Source organism: Mastacembelus armatus, chromosome 12 (assembly GCF_900324485.2).
Source record: "Mastacembelus armatus chromosome 12, fMasArm1.2, whole genome shotgun sequence".
NCBI lineage: Eukaryota > Metazoa > Chordata > Actinopteri > Synbranchiformes > Mastacembelidae > Mastacembelus > Mastacembelus armatus.
This window is the reverse complement of record NC_046644.1, coordinates 13159240-13184796: the sequence shown is the minus strand read 5'-3', so window position 1 is coordinate 13184796 and position 25557 is coordinate 13159240. Positions and strand designations below refer to the sequence as shown.

Sequence of the window (25557 nt, the reverse complement as noted above, 5' to 3'; positions counted from 1 at the left end):
TCGGCAACAGCAAATAATTTTGCTGAAAGAATTACAATTGGGAACAGCTAGATTGGAGCTATTCTGAGACGATGTGTAAAAACAAGCAGCTGTTCATGACTCATCAGGCTACAGTTGTGCAATAAAGCTCATAACTCATCACACTGGGCAGCGTTCCATAGTCTGTGCTCTCTAATTCTTAATATATAATGGGAAGTGCTACTTGATAACAGCAAGACAAAGAGGTTTTTCTAACTTGTCTGTCAACTAATATTCCAGGAAAATCTAATCTAATCTGAAGTGTCTGTTTTAGCAAGGATTAAAAAAAACAAAGTCTCACAATTTCTTGTTATCACAAATTCAGAGTGATACAGTAAATAAGGGATTTAGTTTGGCTAGTTTTTTTTATTTTTTTTTTAGTCAGTGTCCCATCTCAAGTCTGCCTCATCATTTCTGCTTAAAAAGTGACTTTTGAGCTCTGTGCTCGGCTCTTCCTGTGGGAACGAGCACAAACAAAAACAAACTTCACGGAGAAAGGAAACGTGGTGTCCACATGACAATGACACATTCAGTCAGTCAGGTTAGTGATACCTTCCTGTTTAGCAGCTAATTGCTAAGCAGTTAATTATGTGCTCTGTGTTTACTTCTGCAGAAGGTCAGTGTAACAACCTCAGGGTTAGCCAGGACATGCGATCCATCACCGGTGACCACCAAAGAGTAGACGGAGAAGGGAGGGGAGACCCCAGCCCACTAACCACATAAACACATGTGAAAATCTCCACATGCCTAGTGATTCTTGTCTGTTCAAACTATGTGAAAATCTTTTCACAAATACTGTCATTATGTACCTACATTCACATATAAGTTCAAAATGCAAACAGGCTTTAAATTTCCATATGAGGTTTCACATATAAGTTTTGGTAAATGTTTTCTGTAGTAACTTTATATTATATTATTAGTCCTAACACATAATTGTGGCATTAACAGAACCAAAGCAAGAGAATGGCAGAAACCCTACATAATAAAACACTGCAGACTTAAGTATCAGGTGACATAAAGTGACTGTTTGCTGCATCTCTCTTATCCTTATCTAATAATCTAAATACAGTGGCACCTAAATGAACTGCTGCAGTACTCTATATAGTAACATAAACTACCACAATATAAAATTCACACCACTAACTCAAACTTGTACACATATTAAACGCAGGGTGTGTTTGCACTGAGAGATTTTTATGACATGATTGTTCCGGGGTGGGCAGTTCCAGGGGTGGAGTGGTCTTTAGAATAAATATAAAACTTGATAAATGTTAACATGAAAATCTCCCAACTATGTGACCATGAAGAATTTAGTTGTATCCATCCATTATCTATACTTCTGATCCTGTATAGGGCTGTGGAAGGCTGGGGTCAATCCCAGCTGACACTGGGTAAGAGGGGGATGGATTCTGTTGTATGTCATTTATCAGATCAGTAGGACAAAAAAATATATATGTAAAAAAGTATGACATGGTCACATAGATACATGCAGAATATATACTTTAAGGGCTATAAAACATACCATGTCTTATTAAACAGATGCAATAATCTTTAAATGTCTGTCACGCCTTCTTTAAAAGTGGGAGTGAGTCTGTAGAGCCTCAAACACACATAACATAATTACAACTACCACACACACACACACACACACACACACACACGCAGCATGCCAAAAAACAGCGCTGTGGTTTCTTTTTATCTGTCCCATGTCTGGTCCAATCCCAGGCTTTGTTTCTCTAACGATTTTTTGTATTGACATTATAATCTGGCTCCTGCAGGGAACAATCAGGGGAAAAAAAGATAATTTGCACACACTCATTTGTCTCATCGGTGAGGCAGGGTAAATCTGATTTATTCACAAATCAGCCTGTGTACCTCCTCTGCTTTCTCTGACATGCTGCAGCCTCAGTAATTTATTTTTCATTACTGGTTTTGGTGCAGTTACTATTTTACCATCACACCATCTCTTAAAAGGCTGCAAAGACTGATAAGACTCCAATACTCACAAAGACGGTTAATTTGCCTTCTTTTTTTTGTTTAACAGTACATGATCTCATCCAAGTCTGCCAGGAAATAAATGAACATATTTCCCAAAATGGGCTTCTTATTTTGTTAACCTTCGCCCTCTGACCACGCCGCTGTCTTGTTTGATAGTCTCTGGGTTTCTCATTTCAACAAAGAAATAATAATGACATGATACTATCAGGGAGATAGAAACTAAAATGAACCTATCATGTGGTTCATACTTATGTTATCCAACAAGAATAATAGCTCATGTATCTCATGAACTATTTGTAAAATTATTGTGAGATTTCGCCAAAACACAGCTGAAGACATGGACATGATAAACATGGGATTACATTAGTGCTGCCTTTTTGGGTTTGGCTATACTGTTACATGCACTCTGCAGTAAATCTACAGTATGGTGTTCACAAGCTTAGCCCCGCCACACTGATGCAAACACACGAAAGATACAATTACAACCCACATAAACAGACTGAGTCGTTCGCTTTAATGCAATATCAAAATACAAAGACATGAAAAACAGAGACAGAAATTTGAGGTTTTTCCTGACAATATTAAACAGCGGTATTCCATGACAAGACAGAATAATGTGGAATTACTGGATGTGTGTGTATGTGTGTGTACTTTTGCAGTATCTTTGGCTTAACTGAGTAAGAGGCTGAAAAGGAAGCTGTCTGCCTGGTCATCCAAACATTGGAAACAATGTTGATGTGACCGCAGCACCCCCCCCCCCCCCCCACCAGCCATTAAAATTCACTGGTTCCAAACCCTGACCCCAAAACTTCACGGCAACAATAATGCATCTTCTCCACAGTGAGAACCCATTTTTGTAATTCTCTTTTCTGACTTGTGCCTCAGACACATTTTACACTTTTGTTAAAGTTTCACGCTCACCGGGCATCATTATGCCTGCATTTTGCCCCACATTTTAAGTTGCTTCTCTCTTTCACCTCCACTTTCTTCTGTTTCTCTCACTTTCCCTCCATATCCCTCTATCTCTGCCGGTCCTGCTGACTCGTCTCTCCTGGGATTGTGCCTGCTTTGATTTGGAGCTCAGGTTGGAGCTCAGAAACTATGGCTAAAACAAGCACAAGGCCTTGGCCACCCCTGCGAACACGCACACACACACACACACACACACACACACACACACACATTCAGAGATGCAGGCACATCCACCTGGAAATGCTAGCAATGATAAATCCAGTCTGCGAGAAATAAGAATAAGTGGATGTGTGAAACAAAGGTGAAAGAGGTAAACTTTGACTATTTATGTCTCAATTGTGAATCACACTGATTCTGACACACATAGACACACAACTTTTTGCGCTCTGGTTCTGATTTACCAGTAGTATGTCACCCTTCCAACCAGCACCCCCACTCTGTGTGTGTGTGTGTGTGTGTGTGTGTTGGGAAGAGTGCAGAGCTGCATAAAGGGCTCTTTATTCGAGTTGGACAGGGAGAGGAAATCAGCTTTAGAAGTAAAAACAGAGGGAGCAAGAGAGAGATGGAGACCACAGGGCTGCACATCTGGAGTTATTACAAGGCTTCCTCCCGCTTGCCAAGAAAACGCCGACATTCCTGCCCTTGCTACAAAGACCACGGAGCCTCTGCTCTCATCCAGAACACTCCTACACACACACATCCATCACTCAGAAGCCACATATACACTCATATGTACCATAAGCAGAGATGCACATACGAAATACGTATATGCCTCCATGTGAGCGCACAAACGCAGACATCCTCCGATCTGTCCACATACGCTTCCACTAAAGAGTTCCCGCCCTCAGCAGCCAATCCTTCATTCCCTTTCCAAACTTTACAACACACGCCAAATGAATGTGTCTCACTTCCTGTTCACCTTTGACCTTCCACTTTCTCCCAGAAGTCGGAGAAAAAAAGAAAGCAAGAGAGAGAGGGTGAAAAAAGCCAGACTGAGGGAGGGGAGAGAGGAAGAAGAAGAGAGGAAAGGAAAAATGGGGGGGCCGTGAGCTCCTCCTCCTTCTCTCTCCATATCTCCTCTCTCTCTCTCATTCCTTTTTCTCCCTCTGTCTCTCGAAGGGGAAACTTGGTGACCAGTCCTTTGCCACGTCGAGCCTCCAGCCGGTCCATCTTGCCTGCTACCGGAGCGCCTTCGGAATAAATCCAAAAGATGCAGAGGTAGCATTTGAAAACCACAGGCCAGGTTTTGCTTCAGGGGTGTGGTAGGTTTGAATGGAAGGACATCGTAAGATGAATTAGCACTAACCAGCCAAGAAAGAGACAAGACCGCCAAGACGCAGAGGCATCACTCAAGATAGTAAGATGTTGAAGAGAAAGGACATTGTTCAGTAACAGGTATTCCCTCTGCATGGGCAGATTCCTTGCTGTTGTGTCCAGAAGGTGAGAAGGGATGATGGTTTAGCTGGAGACACTGATAAGTCACTAATTGGGAACCAAGAACACTGATTTGTTGCTAGTATTATTTTCTACAAACAACTTGGTCCACACAGTTTTTTACCTGTTTAACATCTCTTGAAATATCTTGACATTTTCTTATGTACTCTTGGCCTGGGGGTCAGCAGGGGGCAAACAGAGTTTAGGCTGTAAAAATCTAACTGTGTGCATATGTCAGTGCTATGTCTTTTTATATTTTTGTGTCTCCGCTTTAATCCATTTTCAGTAAACACACCAAGAATTTGCTGACGTTTAGTAAAATAATTCTTGGGGAAGAAAATGAATAATGTCTTGGCCAATATTACTGCTAATAAGGAAGCATCTGGTGTATTAAATGGATGTATTACTTTTCAACATGTTTTGTTACTGACATTTGTTCAAAAACATCTTCTTGCATCCTTTCCTTCCAGAGCTCGGCGTGGAATGCTGCTTCTCACAGCAGGAAACAGGAGGGAACGTCCTTAAATGTGCCAGTCAGTGACTATCACCTCTGTCTAACCTCTACTCCTCCTCCTCCACCTCCCTGACAGCCCCCTCATCCATCCCTCACACTTCCAGCCTGTTTCTCCTGCAGCCTGCTCTACCAGCCTGGTCAGCACTTTGTAGCAGTGAGACAGTCAGAAGGAGCTGGACACTGGATTCACAGTGAGTATAGTTTATTATAGTGTGTGTGTATGTGCGTGAGTAAAAATGTCTCCACAGTACCTTTCGGCCGCCCTGCCCGCCTGCCCAGTGTTCAGACTACCTGTTCAGGAAGTAGTGGTTGTACAGTAGTCTGCACATTGGTTAGGCTGGCCGGGGAAGCACGGGATGACTCAAAGAGACAAAAAGAGAGAGAGACAGTGCTCCAGAGGGTATCCAGCAGGCACGAGCACATCAGCCTATGGGAACAGGCAGCACCACCCCACTCCATCTGGACAAGCCCAAGCACGAGCCTAAATAAAGCACCCAAAGGCTCCACCACAAAGGCCTGGGCCTTTGCCTGGCATGGATTTATGAGTCATGGATACATTAAATCTTAAAGTTTTTCTTAAAAAACTGCTAGGTAAACAGAGGCATGAGATTATATTTTATCTTGCTGTATATAGCTTTTTTATTGCTTGACTTGTCAATGAACCAAGAGTGAAGTTAAAATTGTAAAAAAAATAGTTTCAGATAGTTGAAATAAATATGTTTGGATATCATTTTGAGATTGTCTCTATTCTTCTTTTCTCAAACAGGCCACATAACAATTATACAGTGACAGAAATTAAATACACAAAATGCTGAAGCCAATATTAATCTACAGAATCTAAGTAATATGAAAAATCTAAGGAATTGACATGAATATAAGCAATGACTGTGTGACATTCTCTATAAAACCCAATGAGCTGATAACAGAAAAAAGTTCAAATAAAATAGAAGTAAAAGGTCCACAGAAAAAAATGAACACGTCCCCAAAAAGATAAGTAAAACACAGTAAACCCCCAGAATCACACTGCACTCTTGGCCACAATGTACAATTATGTGTCTGCCCTCCCTGCATCAACTTGCGGCTGCTTTACCTCAAATGACCATGTAATGTGCAGAGAGGCAGGAAGCCACCATACAAAAACGTCAAAAGAGAAGCCACTCTGTCATTGTCTATTCACCATTTTTATGAGTCTTTGTATAGCTCTCCCAGAAAAAGACAGAATTTTGTGTGTGGCTTTGGTGTTTGTAGGTGACATCATGTGAAACGGTACAAGTTTAGCTAGACCCCCCTGCCTGGTTTTCCATTATGTTTTCTTTTCTCCCTCTTCAACCGGGCCCGCAGTTTGTCTTCCAGCCTGCCTGTCTTTGATAAACCGTACCCACAGCATACCATTTCAACTCCCTCGCAAGTACACAAAAGCAAAGTAGAGGGCAGAAATATTCACAGGGTGTCCCATCACAGAGCATCATCTTCAGGAATGAAAACCTCAAACCAACCTGTTTCCATTTACAGCCCTACCACCATGCACACACGTTTTTACACATATATACACACACACACACACACACACATATATATATATATATATATATATATATATATAAAGTAAGTCACTGCCCCAGGAACATGTACTCAAGGACCCTCTCTCTCACACACACACACACACACACACGCACACACACACACACACACTGTATAGCAGACGTGATTCTGGTGAGTGCATTAAAAACAGCAGTCCCCCCCCCCCAGGATGTTTACAGCTGGGATCACCAGGCGAGTCTGGTATTCTGGCAGCTTTACAACAGAAGCAGGGAAACCCGAGCAGAAACACACACATACGTAAAAAGCTAAAAGGGCACCCAAAGAAAATGCATCCAACAGCTGCTAAAGGACCATTTAAAAAAATTTCAAACATATATCTGCATATGTCTATATGGGACACATCAATGTGAAAAGTTTAAATGTATGAATCTGAGAATATATGAAGATCATCAATCCATTTATTATCCACAGCCCAGTCCTATTAAGGGTCACGGGAATCTGCTGGAGCCTATGAATATCATATGTGCTGAAAGTCTATAAAATCACAGTTGTGTGAATCTTTTTATGTATGTTTTTGTTTCCTTTTCACCCTTTTTTTCCTCCATTCACATCTTACTCCCCCTTCTCTCTTTCTTTCTGCTTTGGGGAAGCTTTGAGCTACAGAACAGCCTGATTCAAAGAATTGGCATGTCCTGTGGTAATACAGACCAGAAGGTTTCTAAAAGCACACACACACACACACACACATTTACACAAACACACACACACTAACCAAAACATCCTGGCACCACTAGTTGGGTTGAAAGTTATTATTAGTGTCTGGGGGTGGGTGTGCGTGCATGTGTGTTTTCGGCGTGTGTGTACGTGTGTTGCCAGACTACGGCAAGGGTTTTCCCCATGAAGAGAGGCAACCAGTAAAACAGGGCTTTGCTGTTTTGTAAGTTTGTGTCAATGTGTCAGTGTGAAACTGAAACTGACAAAAAAACTGTTTTTTGCAGGCAGTGATACTTTTTTAAAAACATCATCACTTATTAACTGTGTGTATTTTGGCACTTATCCACTCAGGTGCACATATAAGCACTTTAACCTCTAGTTTTTTCGACGGGACCATATATAAATGTCCAGCTTGGAGGGAAAACCTAATGGAAATTTTCTTTTATTTTCTTTTTGTAATTTTCCTTTGGGTTGTTTTTTTCATTCACAGTGCTGCGGTGCCTTTTTCAGCAGAGCTTTAACACCGGCACCATGTGTTGGTTTTGGGTCTCTCTGAGCTCTCGCAATTCCATGTTCAAATAAATATACAGCGCGGGTAGGGAGGGGACAGAAGGAGAGAGTGACAAGGAAAGTCTGAGAAACAGATGAGGGAACAGGAGGATGAAGAAGATGATGAGGGTGAAGGAAAAAGGTAAGAAGGAAGGATGTAAAATTCCACATCCACCCTTTCGCCTCCACCTCCTTCCCTTCTGCACTCTACCCTTTCTCCCTTCACATGGTCCTTGTTACTCTACCAGCTAACAAGAGACACTCCTGCCTCCTCCTCTATACTCCAGTCCCTCTCTTGCTCCGTTCACCGTCTTTGAAATGAAGTAAGTTTATTAGAAGCAGCTTGTACAGTGTGTGTGTGTGTGTGTGTGCGTGTGTGTGTAATTGGGAACAAGGCAGGACAGGGGGGCTCTGGTATGCACATGTGTGTGCCAGCTTCAGTGTCTGACATGTTGGGGGGTCCTGACTCTTTGGAAAGGGCCTTTAGTCCTACACATGCATGCACCAGCGCACATGCACACGCACGCGCGCACACACACACACACACACACACACACACACACACACACACACACACACACACACACACACACACGCACATATCCTTATGTCAGCAAGCAGAGCGGCTGTGGCTAAGGTCTGGAGACAGTGAGACTGTGGCTAGCTCCTAATAGTTTTGCAAAGCACCATGGGAGACCGCTTTGACCAGTAGGCCCAGTAACAGATCATATCAGGTCAAATCATCTCAGCATGCAGAAGACAACCACCAAACTTGATAAACAGTCATATTTGCCAGTGGGTTAAGCAGGAATGAATTTTGGACCTGAAGGTGGAAAAGAAACACAGAATCTCCCTGGTGGAAACTGGTGGCGACTAAACACACAGGTCCAACAGAACAAATTCTCTGGTATTGTAATTTGTTGGGGAAAAAGGGAATACATTGTTATCAGATTGTTAGGTATTGCTATTAGACTTAAAAATTTTAAATTCCGTAGATAATTTTTAATAATAAAGTAGTGTTTTGTATGCATTTCTCTGCAGTTGATTGGGCTGAGATTCTTCTTCCAGTTGTTTATGCTACATCTGGATGACAGTACAAGGCAAGAGAAACAAATGCCAGTTGTGAATCTAAACGAAGCATTGCAGGTTTGACTGGCAGGCCTCTGACAGACAGAAATGCACCATGGGATTGTGTGTAATAGCTTACCTCATCATCCTTGTACCAGGAAAGAGACTCTGCTGTGAGGACGAACCAGTACTCCTTAGCCCCTCCCTTCATGATGCCGATGTTGTTGATGGTCAGCCAGCCCTTCCTGATCACCTGACACAAATCAATACACAAACACACAAGGAAGAAAACAATTAATAAAACACAGCAGCCAAACATCACCCCCCTCATATTTCTCACAAACCTAATGACATTTCTCAGTTTGTGTATACAGTATATCACACATATGTACCTACACTAACACCTGCTTTACACCTACACAACTACACACATACAAGAAGTGGGGTGCAAGTTATTTACCTTGAACCGATCGTTAACTCCTCTCTCCGGCTGAATGAGAACGTGAAGAGATTGTTATAAAGCTACGCAAATGTAGGGCATTTAGTAAAGGCCAAACACACAAGGTTGGTCCTATTACATTATACAGCTCGCTGCAGGCATGGGGTCCACAGGCAGGGTGGGGACATAAGGAGGCTACAATAAGAATTGATAATGTCAAATCTTTTTAAGACCATGCAATGAAATGCTGCATTAAGCTACATATGTATTTGTTTCTAAGGAAGATGTAAAACTTTCATAAAAGCCTCTGTTGGGCACTGTAGATTTATGAAAATCACTCTGAAATAGGCAGAAATAGCGTATTTATTGAAGGCCACTTTCATTTGTGGAACTGGCACACTACAATAACAATACACACCACAAGGACAGTGTATACAGGATTGACTCAACTACAGTGTGTATTCATTGTAATGAAGAAAATTTCCATCCAATGCATCCTTTGAACAATCAAAGTCTATGGCAGAGAGGAAAAAACTATATTACAGACAGTACTATTTTGTAGAATGTTTTCTCAGTGAATAGCGGTATCCCTTACAATTTTCATTGTAATATTGAGAGAAAAATTTCAAATCAAAGATACATATATCCTGTTTGAAAAGAAAGACTTGGCTGCCCATCAAGCATTGAACACCGGAGGATCCAACAATACAGCTTTGCATCAGCATATCTGATGACAAGTCCAAAACCTGAAGTTCTTAAAGGATCCTGCAGTTCTCGGTCTGAAGGTCAGGTGAGTGAGAACAGAAGCTGTGGGGTCATAAAGGTCCAACTGTTGTCGTCAGGAAGTAAAGATCACCACTTTGTTTACAACAAGCCCCTAACCTTTGGCCCCAATCTGGGTGGTTACTATGACAACTGGTAACTCTGGAGCTGACATCTGTCTGCCACATTGCAGTTTTTTTATCATCTAGCATTCTGCTGCTTTGAATACATTTTGAAAAAAGTTGTCTAAGGATGTGTAAATAAAATGTTTGAGAAAAAAAGACAATCTTTGTTCCTCATATCGAAATTCTCTCTGGGGTGCAATTCAAGAACATAAGCGCCTTTCTCCTCATCTAGTTCAAACTACAGCTGCCAAAGTCAACCTGCTCGTGTTGAAGCCACAACAAGTATTTCCATACTGAACCCTTTCTGTAACTGTGAAGATGCTTGTGACATAACAGGAAAGCGATTCTTGATTAAGCTCTTTTGTGTTTTCTCTTGGCTGAACAGCAGTAGTGTAGTAGTGTGTGTGTGACTGTAAGCGTGTATGGCTGCAGGGAGGACACAGTTGAAGAAGAGAGGAAAAGGAAGCAGCCAAGCATCCCCCACAACAGCCACCTGCCCATCTACTGTATACACACACACACACACACTCACCCACAATCCATGTGAACCCAACATGCATACATAAATTCATGATGTATCCAGAGCATAGATATATGAGCACAAATGCATGAAAGCCTACCTGCAGACGTGCACAGAATCACACACATTCACACTCCCACATTTCAAACACACACACACACACACACACACACACACACACACTACTCACCATGATTTCATCCTATAGCAGAAAAGCCAGAGAAAGAAACAGAAAAGATAAATCTCTCAGAAGAAACAAGAGACAGCAGGAAGATAAGAACATGAAAGACAACAGAACCGCAGCAGGAAAAAAATACAACAAAAGAATAAAATTTAAAAGTGTGACAAGTAGAAGAGAATCTAGAGTGATGCAAAACCTGTTTGTCATTGCAGTTATTGCATGAACAAACTGTATCCAGTTAGTGTAACCATGTGGTTATTGGCTAATTATGTGATCCCACAAACCATCCATCCATCCATCCATTATCTATACCCACTTATTCCTATTTAGAGTCACGGGGGTCAGCTGGAGCCTATCCCAGCTCTCTTTGGGTGAAAGGCAGGGGTACACCCTGGACAGGTCACCAGTCCATCACAGGGCCACATAGAGACAAACAACCTCACACACTCACACTCACTCCTATGGGCAATTTAGAGTCACCAATCAACCTGACATACATGTTTTTGGACTGTGGGAGGAAACCAGAGTACCTGGAGAAAACCCACACAAGCACAGGGAGAACATGCAAACTCCACATAGAAAGGCCCCTGCTGGGTTTCATTGAGCCAACAGTGCTGACCACTAATCCACCATGCTTGCCTCAAAAAAACAATTTTGTAGAATGTTAAACAGGTACTTGCATAATTACTATTAATATCCAGATGGATATTTAACATTTTAAATGACTTTAACCTTGGCAGGGACAACTACTCTGTGTGTGTGTTTTGTATTTGATATTAATATTATGGTTACTGTTGTTAAAACAAATGAAATAATATGAACTATCATGCATGATATTTTGCAACAGACCTCAGTTTGTCCAAAAGGACAAATTGGGTCAAGATTTGACAACAGTTGTCCATTAGTCCCTGCAGCCTGTATATTGTAGCAGCTGCATTGTGCAGGACATGGACCGAAGCCCAGTGTAAGAAGATACTGTATAGTGCTAAAAGAATTAAGCCTTGGGAAAGACTGCATAAAAATGTCATGCTGTTGGGCAATAGACAAAACATATTTGAATGAGTTCAGCCTGCAATCGAAAGTAGCCTGAAGAAAACAACACAGCTCTGTGCTAAAATAGTGGCCATGAGTCTACAGTGACCATGTCTGTATGTTTGCAATTAAAGTACCTGATTGCCAGCTGCCTTTTTCTTGCTCATCTGGCTGATTCGCTGTTGAGCGCTGGAAAAAAAAAAAGAAAAAAAAGAACATCAGCCTCATACTCCACATTAAAGTTACGTATCAGTGAACAGAAAACGTTACTATTTCATATCATAGCCTATTAATAAAATTGATCTCATCTTATCTTATAGTTTTCATACTGGACACAAAAAAGGTAACTCACTTAGCAAATCCAATAAAGTCCTCATGGTTGGTATTCATGTAGGCCAACTCAATGTCTATCAACAGCAACACCTGTACAGAAACAGTGCAGAGAATATAATAACAACAACATAATAACTTATTAGCTTCCTTTATAAGGAACTTATAATGAATAGTCACAAAATATTATGTTGTGGCCACAGCTTAATGACACATGACATATTAGCAAGTGTGAATGAGAGTGCAGTCAGCACGCTTGTATTCAGCTTGGTAAAATCGGGTATAATTAATTGGTTATTCATATTTAATTAATATTTCTTCTGAATGGTGGTCTATGCCAGAGTGAATGTTACCACCACGTTCTCAGAGAATATACACGCTGAAGAAATCTCACTTGGTTACACAGATGTCCCATGGGGAAGTGCCCAACACACTGTAATGTTATCAGTGGCGCCATCATGTGGTCAGTTACACAGCTCTAAATCTTTGAATTTTCCACAATATCTTTTTTCCCATGTACTTATAGCCTTCAGTTCTACATTATCCAGCTGATTCATTTTCCCAACTTTTAGCAATCACGGCACATTTTCTTCAGGAAATGCACATTTAGGTTAAATACAATGTTTGAAAAGATCATAAAAATAATACAAATCTTAAAGTTAATCATTTTTCTAAACACACTACCTTTAAAACAGCACAAACCAGTCTCTTGTCTTTTCGATTTTGCGTGTTACCTGGCCTTTGGTGCGGTTTTCTCTGTCCCTGATGTGCTGGGTGACGATCCTCTCCATCTCCTCCCTCAGCATGGGATACTGAGCCAGCTGTGAGCACAGGGAATAGTAGGTAGGTGGCAAAAAATAAACACACATATGGCCAATACACATACTTACTGGCACAAAACCACATACAAACTTCAGTAAAACCACTACATTACTTGTATCACTAAATCACATCACACAGTTTCACACACACAACAAAATCCATTACAGAAACAGTTAAACATGTTATATTTTGAGGAGGTCATCCCAGACTCAGCTCTAGTCCCTGCACATTCTGATCAAAGAGTTGGATTTGTTTAAACTGGATTTAATGTGCAAGATATCTATGTCTTGCCAATATGGAACAAATGCAAAAGAATAGTGCAAAGTCTGCGATATTACCACACAAACACAGAATAAACAATGTTCCTGGCAGAAAAGCTTTCTTTTCCCAGCACACTGTGGGTCTTTTTCCATGAGCTCATTGCAAACCCACGAACGCAGACATTGGTGGGCCTCCAATGTGACACAAACACATTTGAAGAAGTGTGAGGAAAGAAGAAAAATAAAAACCCAAATCACAGCGCAAGAAAGAAGGAAAAGAAAATACACAGTTTTCTTGCAAGTTACAATGCATCTTTCATATCTGTCAGACGGTTTGGGTAGGGAGTGGATATCAATAGGCCTCTTTTTGGTTCCCAAGTTGATTTATTGTTTCTGGGACTGGTCTAATTAAAGAATAGATGACACCCATAAAGAATAGATGCTTTATAATAATGGACACAGAATGTTAAGATGCTCAATTGACTTTAAAATTTATATTGTAAATGTCTAAGTGTTGCTGCTTGATTATGACAACTGACCATTCTCTAAGGCAGGATTGTCAAGCTTTTCATTTCTCCACTGATGTGCAACAGTAAATCAATACTGAACCAAAAAGACAACTGAGCGACTAGTGTGGAGACTGGACTGTGTTTATCTGCAAAGTTAGCATGACTGACTAACTAGAGAAGGACCATATCATTAGGTAACCTCATTAATTTATGGGATGTTAGATTTGCAGTATGCAAACTCCAGTTCAGCACTGAAACATCTGCCTTGCAGGAGCTGGCTCTGAATGGTACTATGTCAGGGTTTAAATTTACCATCTGGTTATGTCATCCTGTTGACAATAATGTGAAATCACTCTTTTCAATTATAGGGAATATAGTTCTCAACTTGGTAAGCAATGAGAGAACTTATGATGAGGAGCTCGCTATGGTTCCCACAGTGTGGAAATTCAAGCCAACACAGGGAACTTGTGAAAACCATGAACATGGAAAAAAAAAAGCACAAAACAAAACTAATGACATAAAATAGATGTGATTTGTATCAAAGCAACTAAAAGCAACATAGGTCTAACTTGTGGTAGTGCAAAGATGCATTGCAACTTGAAGGCAGTTAAAGGCTGAAGTTTCTGTGACTCAAACAACTGCACAGAAACACTAATGGTGTTGTTTTTGTTTGTTTGTTTCAGAAAGGAGGCAGCAGGCGGAGACACTCACACTGATTTACACTGACATGCACCGCCGACAAGCAAGGACAGAAAGAGAGAGGTGGGAGAGGGGGATGGAGGAGACTTCAAACTGACCCCTCTGTGGATTTCCCTGAAAACCGTGTATTATAACACAGTATCTTTAAATACAATATGTCTCTGAAAGTGAAATCAAGATAAAAGTGTGACAAAGAAGAGAAATCCAAAGAAGGTCATTCTTTCTTTTGCTCATTTGCTTGCAGAAGAAGCAGCTGGTTCAAAGGGCTACAGGATGACAGGATGAAGAGGATGAAAAAGAAATAAAGAGAGAAATAAAGAGACACTCAAATTGTGTTGATTAGTCAGAGTGGAACCACACAATCAGTCACGCTACTATATTAGAGACAAAGACAGAAAAATCTAAATATTTGTTGACATCATAATGTCAAATATAAAAGAAAATGATCTAACATGCAGATTGAGAGGCAGTAATTTTGCTAAAAGGATTATAATTGACAAAGTCATATGACAATGTTTAATTAAAATGCAGATTATACGGTAAGGATAGACTGGTATCTGCTGGCTGAAGTCTTTTGGTAACATGTTTTTGTAGAATATTTACTCTTCTGATACTTATAACAACTTTAAAGGAGCATGAAATTCAAATTTGAATATCTAATTTGTTTTGTTTTTTTACTGTTCATAAAGGAATTAATTTGAATAACTGACCAATGGTAGGGTGGTGCTTTCTGCAGGGCTCTCTGGATGGTGATTTCAGACTGAAATATCTGACTTGTTAATTTTGGAAATATTTGAGGTAAGTTTTTGGGTTCACCGCTGTTTTTTAAAATTGTTAATCATAAAACATAAACCTGTTATATTTTGTCAGGGATGGTTAGATTAAATTTGTCTCTACAGACAAACACTGACTGGTTGCTTAATGCTGCTTTGAGGATACTTTACTCCTGCATGTTAATCGCTGCATTTAATATACTGTAATTTAACAAATGTTTAGTTCCCCAATAATTAAGAAGAAAAATCTTGACCATTTTCCTAATTGTGCTGTATCTTAATCTAAAGCTCACTCATTTTTATAAACTATTTAGGAATACTGTAATCAAACAGTTCATGCCTGGTTTTGTTTTTAATCTCATATACCTGATTTCAGATCTTATGAAATAATGTCCAGCCATCAGTCTACCCCTACATGTGCATTTAACAGTGATGGTTCTCTTTGGTAGTTTACCTTTTGACTACACTTTTGAATGGTGGAGGTGAGTTCACTCGCTACCATATTTATACACTTCAGTGTGGGCTCCTTCAGCTTTTGGATCTGCTTTTTCACTATGGCCTCAAAGGCCAGGTCAGGGGTGAACAGCCCCGTCCTGTAGAAATAGGCAGGCGGCACAGAAAAGAGGAGTAAAAGAAAAAGAGAAGAAAAAAAGGCAGAGAAAGATGAGAAGCAGAAGTACTAAATGAAGAGGAGATAAAAGAACCGACAGGAAAAGTGAGAAATTGGCAGGGCGAGACAAACGAGTGAAAACAGACAGCAAAGAAAAGGGATAATACAAACATGAGGAAGGTAAAAATTGGAGCTGGAACAAAGAGGCAAGAAACTGAAGATGAGAAAGACAAGGAAAGGATGTGGAGGTTTGTGGGTTAAACAGCACAGAAGGAATAAAATGCAAGTGAGACATCTGGTTTCCCCTTAAGCCATTCTAAAAAAACAGGGCAGTGTTGGAATCTCTCTCTATCAATAAAGAGAAAACTGAGACAAAAAAATGAGAGAAAGAGGAAGAAACAGAAAGAGCTCCCAGCCTGCACAACTCCACCAGCCAAAAACTCCAAGCAACGCACCACAAGATCACAACTGTGCACCCTGACATTCAGCCAAGACGCACTGATCCCTCTGTTGACCCTTATTATTCCAAGGTCTCTTGCAGTCTAACCACTGTTGAAATTGTTTGGTCACAGTGGATCAATTTGGATAAAGCTCACTGCTCTTTGTCTTGGCCACACTCTCAAGCTGAGCTGAGTCTCTGTTGCCGAGAGCGGAGCCCCCGAGGTATGTTGAAGACCACTTAAAACATAATCATCATGGCTCCTGTCTGCTGCAGGTGCACAGCTGCAGTCTCACAAAGTTTGAAGACTGAGGTCATCCAATATGCCTGCCAGGTATTCTGAGTGACATATGATTTCTAAATATGTGTATGTCTTAGTGTGCAAGGACACACTGTTCTGTTCAAGGTTTTAAAGTAGGATACAAAAGACTACTTAAGCACAAGTCAGTTTCTGCATTCATAAAGTTTCTTTTTTTTGGCAGCCATATTTTGATGACAGTTCAGCCTCCACACTGTTTTTTTTTTTTCACAGCATAGCTTTCTATCACGACCAGCCTCTCCAGCCAAATCCCGTCTGAAGCGGTACAGTAGCCAGGCAGGCATACCGCAGCCCACCCTGCCACTCCAGGTGTCCCCTTCGCTGTCCCAAAAAACAACGAGGGCTGGAGAGAGCCAGGCGGTTACAGCAAAAGGGAGTGACCAGCAGAGGGGACTTTGCAGATGAGGGTTAAAAATAACAAAAGTGCTATCAACTGTTTACTTTTATTTTTTTTACCTTCTTGGTACACTGCCTAACTGTATTGACTAGCTCAGAAATGACCATGTCCACACATTTGGTGCAAGGCTCTTTAATCTTCCCAATCTGCCTTTTCACAATGGTCTCAAAGGCCATGTCCGGGGTGAAGAGGCCAGTTCTGCCCAGCAGAGAGCGAACCAGCCACAGGGCCAAAAAAGAGGAGGATGGTGGAGAGAAAGACAGGAGGAGAGAGGAGGGTTGGGCAAAGAGAAGAGTGTTAATTATAAAGAATCACCCTCCATTGCTGAGCTTTTCCCCAAAAATAAACAGAGAAAAAATTAGACAGGGAAAGTGAATGGAGCTATAAAAACATTAAGAAAGCACAAACCATCAGGTAAAAATTAAATGCTTTAGAGTAATATCCTCAGTATTTTCATCCAACAGTGGATAGATCAATGCAGAGAATAAAAAACAGCAATTACTATTACTGTCTAAGATTTACTATCAGTGGTATTGCAGCATTGATAAAAGTATGCAAGTATCCAAAATAATACTGCAATGGAAGGTATTGCAACAGGTTTTGTTACTTCATTTTAATCCATGAACTTAAATGTAAAACAAACTCATCACTGCACCGGACTGTGCTAATAATAATATCAATGAATCACCCAAAAATTGAACTGCAACAACTGTGGAGTCTACCTACAACACCCAACTTCAACAATTCTCAACATCAGTATTTACATGGACCTTATCTCATCATATCCTAGCAGTTATCTAGCTGATATTTTACTAACCAGCTTGTGATTGGATAAAAAAACATTTATTCAAACAAACTGTGCCAAATGTGGCAACAGAATCTTTGTCTTTTTATTCAAAAGGCTATTTTTTAGGTAAGTGTAGAAAGGGTAAATGAAGCAAACAGCATCCAAATATAATGTTTCTGCCACACATCCAACTAAAAGCTGCAGCATTTCCCCATCCAGACAGACAAACAGGCCACACATCACCATGGAGAGACTGACAGACAAAATGAAAGTCCAGAAAAATAACGCAGCCCCTAGTCCCTTATCTAATTCCAGTTTTCTTCTAGGTGTGCTCATGCTGTTAGTATTCAGAGCACTCAAGGTTCAGTCTAGATGTTTTGACAGGAAAAGTCAGTTAGCTGCAGCAGATGTGACTGAAATGGAGTGACAGTGGGAAGTGAATTAAATTAAACATGAAAGGGTGAGCTGGAGAGGGGACATGCCTGATCCCATGAATGTTCTTGATGGCGTAGCTGATCTCCTTGCGTAGTTCCTTCTCATCAAACTCCATCTGTGAAAGAAACAGACAACACTGGGGATTAAGTATACTCAGTCTTTCTCTCACAGATTCCTTATTTTTCCTCGATCATTACTTCTCCAACCTTTATGTCCTGTAAAGACATACAGTTAGAACCAAGGAGACTATATACATAAAATGTTAGGAATTAATGGGATAGACCACATATACTTAACTTTTTAAAAAAAGGTCTCTGCTGCTTTTATTTTGCAAACCCTAATAATGGTGTTCTCCAGCAGATGCACAGTAAATCATATGTTCTGCCGAACACACTGTAACACTGGAAATCTAAAATCTGTTTTTAATTTAAAGTATTTTATTTACTGCAGTGCACCACCTCTTCTCACTCCTCCTCAGTGAAGTTAAACATTTTCTCTGAAGTATGTGTTTTAAACACATAAAACACCAACAGGATGAACTGACTTCTACTGTATTTGGCAGACAGCAGGATTTTCTGTGCGTTATGAGCCAAGCTGCTGGTTAGGAAGCAACCAAGAGGCCACTTTTATATCCTCAGAGGGAGGGTGAGGGTGGAGGGTGAAGAAGAAGGAAGGATTAAAGGAGGCCAGTAAGAGGAAGCAAAGAATGAGGTCATTACCATTTACTGTAAATGTCTAGTAATATAAATATATATATATTCTAACTTGGGCTTTTGTCTTTATAGTCCAACCAAGTTTAATTGCATCCAGCTACTGACTTATTCTAAACACGGTGAGCCTAAGGGATGGCAGTCATTTGATTAGTGAGTATAAACACAAAATCTGGCAGGTACCCACCTTGACCAGCTCAAAAGGGAAACGTTCATGGAAGATGCGATTAATCCTGGCACCTCCTGACAGCTCTGCTGTGTCAATCTGGTCCCCTGAGCCCTCTATACACTTCTCAAAGTCCACAGAGAACTGCTGCACCATCCTGCAAGGAGACAGAGACACAGATATCAGCAAATCTATTGATCTGCATCTGTCTAACTGTGGATTACCATGGACTCACTGGAGGAGAGCCTTGGTCTTGCGAGACGGATCGTCAGGTCTGAAGTTCTTGTACTCCTCCACCTCCTTTTCTATGGAGAGAAGCTGACTCTGCAACTTGCTCCGCAGACCCGGCAGGGTGTCCCGGATGTGGTTGGTCAATTGCTGTGCAGGTCAAAGGTCAGAGTTAGATCAATGGAAATATGGGTAATACTGGAAATATACATGGTGATGCTGAGAAAAACAGAACCTATGAATCAAAATACTATAGAAAATCGTGACTATCACTCTGTCTTGTTATTTTATACACCTGGTTAAGGACTTTCTGGAGGTAGGGAGTGCCCATACGGTCAGCCAGATGTCTATATGCAGGGTGGGTGAGAAAGAACTTCCTCTCAGCAGCTATAGCAGCATTAATGTCCTTCTTCCCATCTATGTCCTTCTGGCTCCTATTCACCACACCAATGTAACCTGGACACAACAGATGAGAGTCCCACACACATTTCCAATACAGTCTGGAACATCGTGAGATTTGCAGAAAACCAAATCCAGCTTTTTTTTTTTTTATCACTTCCTGGAATTTTTTAAAACAGTCTGGAATAGCTTCAGTATGTGTGGCCTCACTGGTAATTTCACTGTTAGATACAGTATTAGAGCAATCTGGGACTGTGCTGGGCTCTTATTTTCTACATATGAAATAAGTTTGAACAGCTAAACCCAGAATGAAGAGCTCTGTCCAGGACCCAACCACTTAAAAACAGTGTTTAATCATGTTTGGCTGTATAAAACCACATCTTAAGAGACACACGATTGAAGAAGAGAACAGATTAATGAGGAATGGAGAAGGAAAGGTAAGAAAGGAAGGGAAAAGGACAAAAAAAAAAAACAGGACGTTCAGGTCAAACAGATCCCATTTCACCTCCAGTTAAGTTTTCTGCATCACTCAGTAAAGGCTGTTTCATGCTCTGTGAGCCAGAACCCTTGTAAATGTGAACATCCACAGGATAAGACAGAAAAAGAGACAGTGGGAAAACATAGAAAAAACAAAGGAAATGGAAAATATTCAAAAGCACATGCCTGGGTCTTAACCAAGTGCAAATGGAAAAGAAAAGCACCACATCAGCACAGTGCAATAAAGGACAGCCCACAAGATATATGGAAGCTCTTTCCAAGATACTGTTTTTCTCTCTGCCCCTTTCCCCACTGCTTCTTTCCAACTCTTCTTCTACTTTTCTGCCTCTCTTCTGATTTCTCACTCAGGACTGTCCTGGCAGGACCTCCTCCCCTTTTCTATTTTTTTCCCTGTGGTTAGAGCGTTTAGTAAGCAGCTTTGAGTATGACTGTGTGTTACCACAAGAGGGAAACATTGTGTCATTTTAATGGCCCTGAAGTAAAAAAGATCTAATGTTTGTGCTCACCCCTCCTGAGTGGAAGCAGCTTATTCTCCAGGATGTCTTTAGCGTCTGTCCCCTCGTCCATCAGGTCCAGCTTGGTGATGACACCAATGGTCCTCAACCCTGCAAGTACACAGGCCCCAAAATGTTAACCCATAAAATTTGATTATCGTTTCCACAAACCAATCCTGAAAGACATACAAAAACAAGCAATATTACAATGTAGTGGAGTAGAAGTACTGTAAGCAGTAACTCACCCTGAGGGTCGACCTCTTTGGCAATCTTTAAAGCGTCTGAGTTGGCCAGATCAGAGTTGGCAGGGGAGACGGCCAGCATCAGGCAGTTCTCCTTGGTGACAAACTGCATCAGCATTTCTCTAATCTGGAACTCAATATCAGCAGGTTGGTCACCCACCGGCACCTTGGTCATCCCCGGCAAGTCCACCAGGGTCAGGTTCAGTACTGTGAGGAGAAGAGGGAGCAGGAGATCTAAGAGAAAGCTAAACAAACCAAAAGAGCTTCTTCAGATGCACTGTTGCCAAATGAGAAGCTTGGATGCACATCATTTATTGATGTCAGACATACATGCTTATGAACTGAACTAAAAGTGTGCTATGGAAGATCTAACAAACTACATCTTCCTCTATACTTTTAGTCTGACACAACTATAAAACCACTTTCAAGTCAAACCAATGTAGTTTCTTTATGGGAACAGATCTGTGCCAACCTCACCGTGAGGGGAGTATACACGAAGGTTGATGGGTACTGGGGAGATGCCTTTGTTGGCCCCAGTGATGCGGTCAGTCTCTCCCTCAATTTCCTGTCGAACCTCATCAAAATCTGTAAACTTTTTGCCTTTACAGTGAAGGAACTCTGCATATTCTAAAAAAGATAAAAGATAAAGATGTATGTATGAAAGAGAAACTGTAGTAAAAAAAAGGATGAATCCTAATACAACTGTATTACTGCAAATCAACAATTTCCCCATTAACACAAAACATTCAAACAAATAAGGCATTTTTCACAGGCAAGAACCTCAAGGGATGTTTATGGGTGTTAGTGTTTTTTACCTGTGGGAGAGTTCATCAGCTGCAGAACCAAAGGGCGACGAGTCACAATGCCAGAACCACGAGGAAGAAAATCCCTGTAACACAACAGAATGAAGTGTCAGAGTCAGAGTGTCAAGTCAAACAAACAACAATGCAGAGAAATGCTGCTAAAAAATTGAAGAAAGCACTATATGTCAGTCTCTAAAACTCTATCAAAAGTACAGGCACTAAAATACTAATAAACCCATTCACATATGAGAACCATGAGGGTTTGGGAAGAACTGTGTATTATTCCCTTAGGAAATAAGGAGGCGTGATTTTGTGTGTTTTGTGCAATTTTAATTTCTAGTAACTGTAACACATTCCAAATATTCTTGAAGCACGTTGTATGTGAAGTTGGGTAGAGGATTTGTGTGAATCTGTATTCAACTAAAACTTTGTCGTGATGTTACTAATTTCAAATAGATGAGGGCTATGTCTGAACCTGAGGGAAAGCCTGAGGCAGCTTGGATACACAGGAGCTGAGAGTTAATAAGAGCTGAGATGCTTTTGCTCAAAAATCTGATGCATGCACCAGAAAAAAGACAAATTCAACATCAGTGACCATGTTTCATTACAACTCTGTATATTAGATACTAATATTTGCTGCTTAGTCTTTTTGGCTGCTGAACATTCAGGAGTTGCAATGTTGAATATGTACATTCAACCTCAACCTACATTTAACCACCTGCACAGGTAAATTAATCAAAATTATTACAAGCATCCACTAAAGTCAACTGATGTAGAAGGCTGAGGTGTTATACCTTTATACAGCCTTTTCCTTAATCCTTCTCCAATCTCCACTATGGGAGAGAATATGACAAATAAACCTTGACTGTGCAAGTACAAACAAATACTGCAAAGGACTGAAAAGACATCATATTGTAGCCAACACCTGTTTTTATTTTTACAGAAGCAATACTTCATTTGGGAGTAACGTTTTCGTGTTTGTTGTGGGACACCCTTGTACAATAAAGGGAAGCCTTCTATCTGTTGGACTTTATGTTTGTCTATCCCTGTGTATCCCACTTGGACACCTTTATACAGACAGATGGCTTTAACTGCAGGTTCTCCCTCTCACTCCACTCAATTTCATTGTCCCTTCAAACTGCCATGACCATGATCCTTCAAACACACTCTCACACACACACACACACACACACACACACACAAACACACTGTATATTTCCTTACACAATGGCACATTTCCATGTCTCTGTTCACTTATCATTTAATTTTATCCTGCTGAGAGAGAGTGAGTGTTCCCACTGCCTACCCCACACCCTCCTGCGGATTCATCTGCCACGGTGAAGGGGGGGGGGGTGCAAACTCTCACACAATCACTGCCAAAAGCACTGACACAGTCCCCAGACAGAAGAGACAGAGAGGAGCACAGACAAACAGAGAGAGGGTATTTCTGCAACAGGAAGATCTGAACAGCAACAGAGACCTGAAGAGAGAGTTTAAGGTTACATCATGATACAGCATGTACAACTAGCACTTACCGATAAGGGCACTCAGGAGTGTATGTTTAAAAGCACTTTCAATTCTAACAGCATATCAGACAACATGTTTTTCAATTCCATTCTATAATATCAATCTATTTATGTGATTTTTGTATCAATGATAACACATTGATTTGTGAGATATTCTCGAAAGTTTTGAATCTTATTATAAAAAAGCTATGTGTGCACAACAATACACACATACAAAGATGAGTGTACATACACTGGTGATTACTAAGTTGTCATCAGTGGGAAGGAGTTTCAGTTATAAAACATGTTTTGCAACTTTTGGTTTTGCAATTGTTCTCTGGCAACACACAGGGTTACATCTTCCTGTTCTTCATTTCTCACACTTTTCTCATTTTTGTGACTGTTCCCTGAAGGAAAAACAAGGAACAACCAATAAAAGACAGAGCAAACTTGATAGAAAGAGCAAACTTTACATTTTCTCAGTTCTTTCAGAGAAATTCAATGCAATTCATGAAAATATTATAATAATCAAAGCTTAACACACTGCTCTGTTGGTGCTTTTCGTGTCCATCACATCATTTCTGATTTCCAGTGAGACGCTGAGTCTCATCTAATCCTGCTCTAATGCATTCAGCAATAACAGCACTGATGGGAATGAAACAGCACAACCAGGCAATTTTCTCTCCGGGCAGTGTTGGTGAGTCTTAGAAGGATGAGACTGCTTTTTGGTGATGAACGTTAGACACACACAGACATAAACATATTGCTGTCGACCACAGTGGAAGATGGAGTGAATGAACTCACTGGATGCAGGATAGTGGCCTTTCCAGATTAAACCAGAGCCAATAGGAGAATGAATTGCTGGTGAGCTGCACTCCAAACAGAGATTAGTGGTAATCCTCTGCAGCACAGTCAGAACAAACGATGTCCTGTCATCCTTCATGTCTCACTCACTACTTTCCCATTGGTCTCTAGTGCTTTTAGAGTTTACATCACTCTTCAAAAATTTTATTACTGAAACAAGACCAATAGCATTTTATTTTACATGTCCCATTGATTCCTTTTCTACAACCTTCCCTATGAAAAACTATATATTTCAGCAAAAATAGCAGAATGACAGAGGGGAAAACTGTTAAAAAAGTTACATATAAACCAAGATAAAGTGAAGATAAATGGTCATTATATACTGAACATTTTAGGATACAATTTCCTATATTAAAGTGTATGCTGTCCTGTAGACATATTTTACATTTTTCATGTTCAGCTGAACTGACTACAAGACTCTTCCTAACAATTAAACAGTAAATTATATGTAACAATTAAACAGTAAATTATATCCCTTTATCATTAAAGGACTAGCCTCCTCTGTTTCTCTATTTTATTCCCAGCTTCTTATGGTTTTATTTGTAAAAATAAATGGAATGGAGCTACAGTTTATTGTCCTTTTCCTTCACATGATTGAAGCCACTGCTAGTTGTCACAATGCTTCTGGCCCTCACAGTATTATGTAATACATGAAAGCAGCGACATGTCATGAACATAATTTTAGTGTGGGGGTTGGAATAGTGATGGCTGCAGGGAAAACGAGTTCTAGTTTTACATTCCTGGCTTGTGCTGGTGCCAGCAGCCTTCACTGATAACAAAATGCTTCAGACAGCTAAGTTGCATACCATGCAGCAAAATCCTCCTGGGAGTACATCCAGCAACACTTCATACCGAAAGTAACTTTTTTACCTGTTTCGATCAGCAGAAAATTTCACTTCACATCCCTCTTTGTGAAAAAAAAAACTGCAGTCAGAGACGCAGGCATCAGCAAAACACTGGAATAGATTTAATAAAATCCTAAAATCTGATTATTTCTGCAGTTGTTTCTATAATTATTCATTGAAAAAAGCTCATCTCTAATCTCTGGCAATGACATATTCAGTATTTGCTGGATTTTCAGAGTTGTGGTGCAGATTTATATCAACTGTTTTTAAAAGAGCTGTCCATGGTGCTGAAACTAGTTTCTAGCCAAAAATCACACAGTTGTGAGTGCCAACGATGCTCCTGTAAACATTATCCATGCAAAATGTAACATATTAATAATATAGTACCATAATACTATATAAAGCATAACATGAAAATACTTACATTTACATTTTCAAATAATGTGCAAATCATTTTTTTCCTCACGTTATAGTTTTAGCCTTAATGAAGATAAAAATCTGCCACACACTTTTCATGCACTGCTGTAACTCCTGCTGCTGAATTTTTAGCTCCAT

At 40.4% G+C, this 25557-nt stretch overlaps 1 protein-coding gene and 1 long non-coding RNA gene across 4 annotated transcripts in view; one reads left to right on the top strand and one right to left on the bottom strand.

The window, feature by feature from the left end:
- The window catches only part of dnm1a (dynamin 1a), a 39466-nt gene that overhangs the window by 10759 nt on the left and 3150 nt on the right, over positions 1-25557 (bottom strand). For 2 of the 3 annotated variants that reach the window (XM_026298029.1, XM_026298031.1), the window contains exons 2-15: positions 21801-21874; positions 21463-21612; positions 20989-21192; positions 20756-20854; positions 19648-19808; positions 19360-19502; positions 19146-19281; positions 18296-18363; positions 17086-17224; positions 12933-13019; positions 12221-12291; positions 12006-12057; positions 10846-10857; positions 8949-9062 (exon numbers count right to left, since the gene is read on the bottom strand). In XM_026298029.1, the coding sequence (XP_026153814.1) occupies positions 8949-9062; positions 10846-10857; positions 12006-12057; positions 12221-12291; positions 12933-13019; positions 17086-17224; positions 18296-18363; positions 19146-19281; positions 19360-19502; positions 19648-19808; positions 20756-20854; positions 20989-21192; positions 21463-21612; positions 21801-21874 (1510 nt within the window). Of the gene's footprint in view, positions 1-8948; positions 9063-9269; positions 9300-10845; positions 10858-12005; positions 12058-12220; positions 12292-12932; positions 13020-17085; positions 17225-18295; positions 18364-19145; positions 19282-19359; positions 19503-19647; positions 19809-20755; positions 20855-20988; positions 21193-21462; positions 21613-21800; positions 21875-25557 lie in introns of all 3 variants that reach the window. The other variant, XM_026298028.1, reaches the window with a different exon arrangement.
- On the top strand, positions 4107-5666 carry LOC113124878 (uncharacterized). Its single transcript, XR_003295078.1, has 2 exons — positions 4107-4383; positions 4893-5666. It is a non-coding gene; the product is annotated as an uncharacterized LOC113124878 (long non-coding RNA).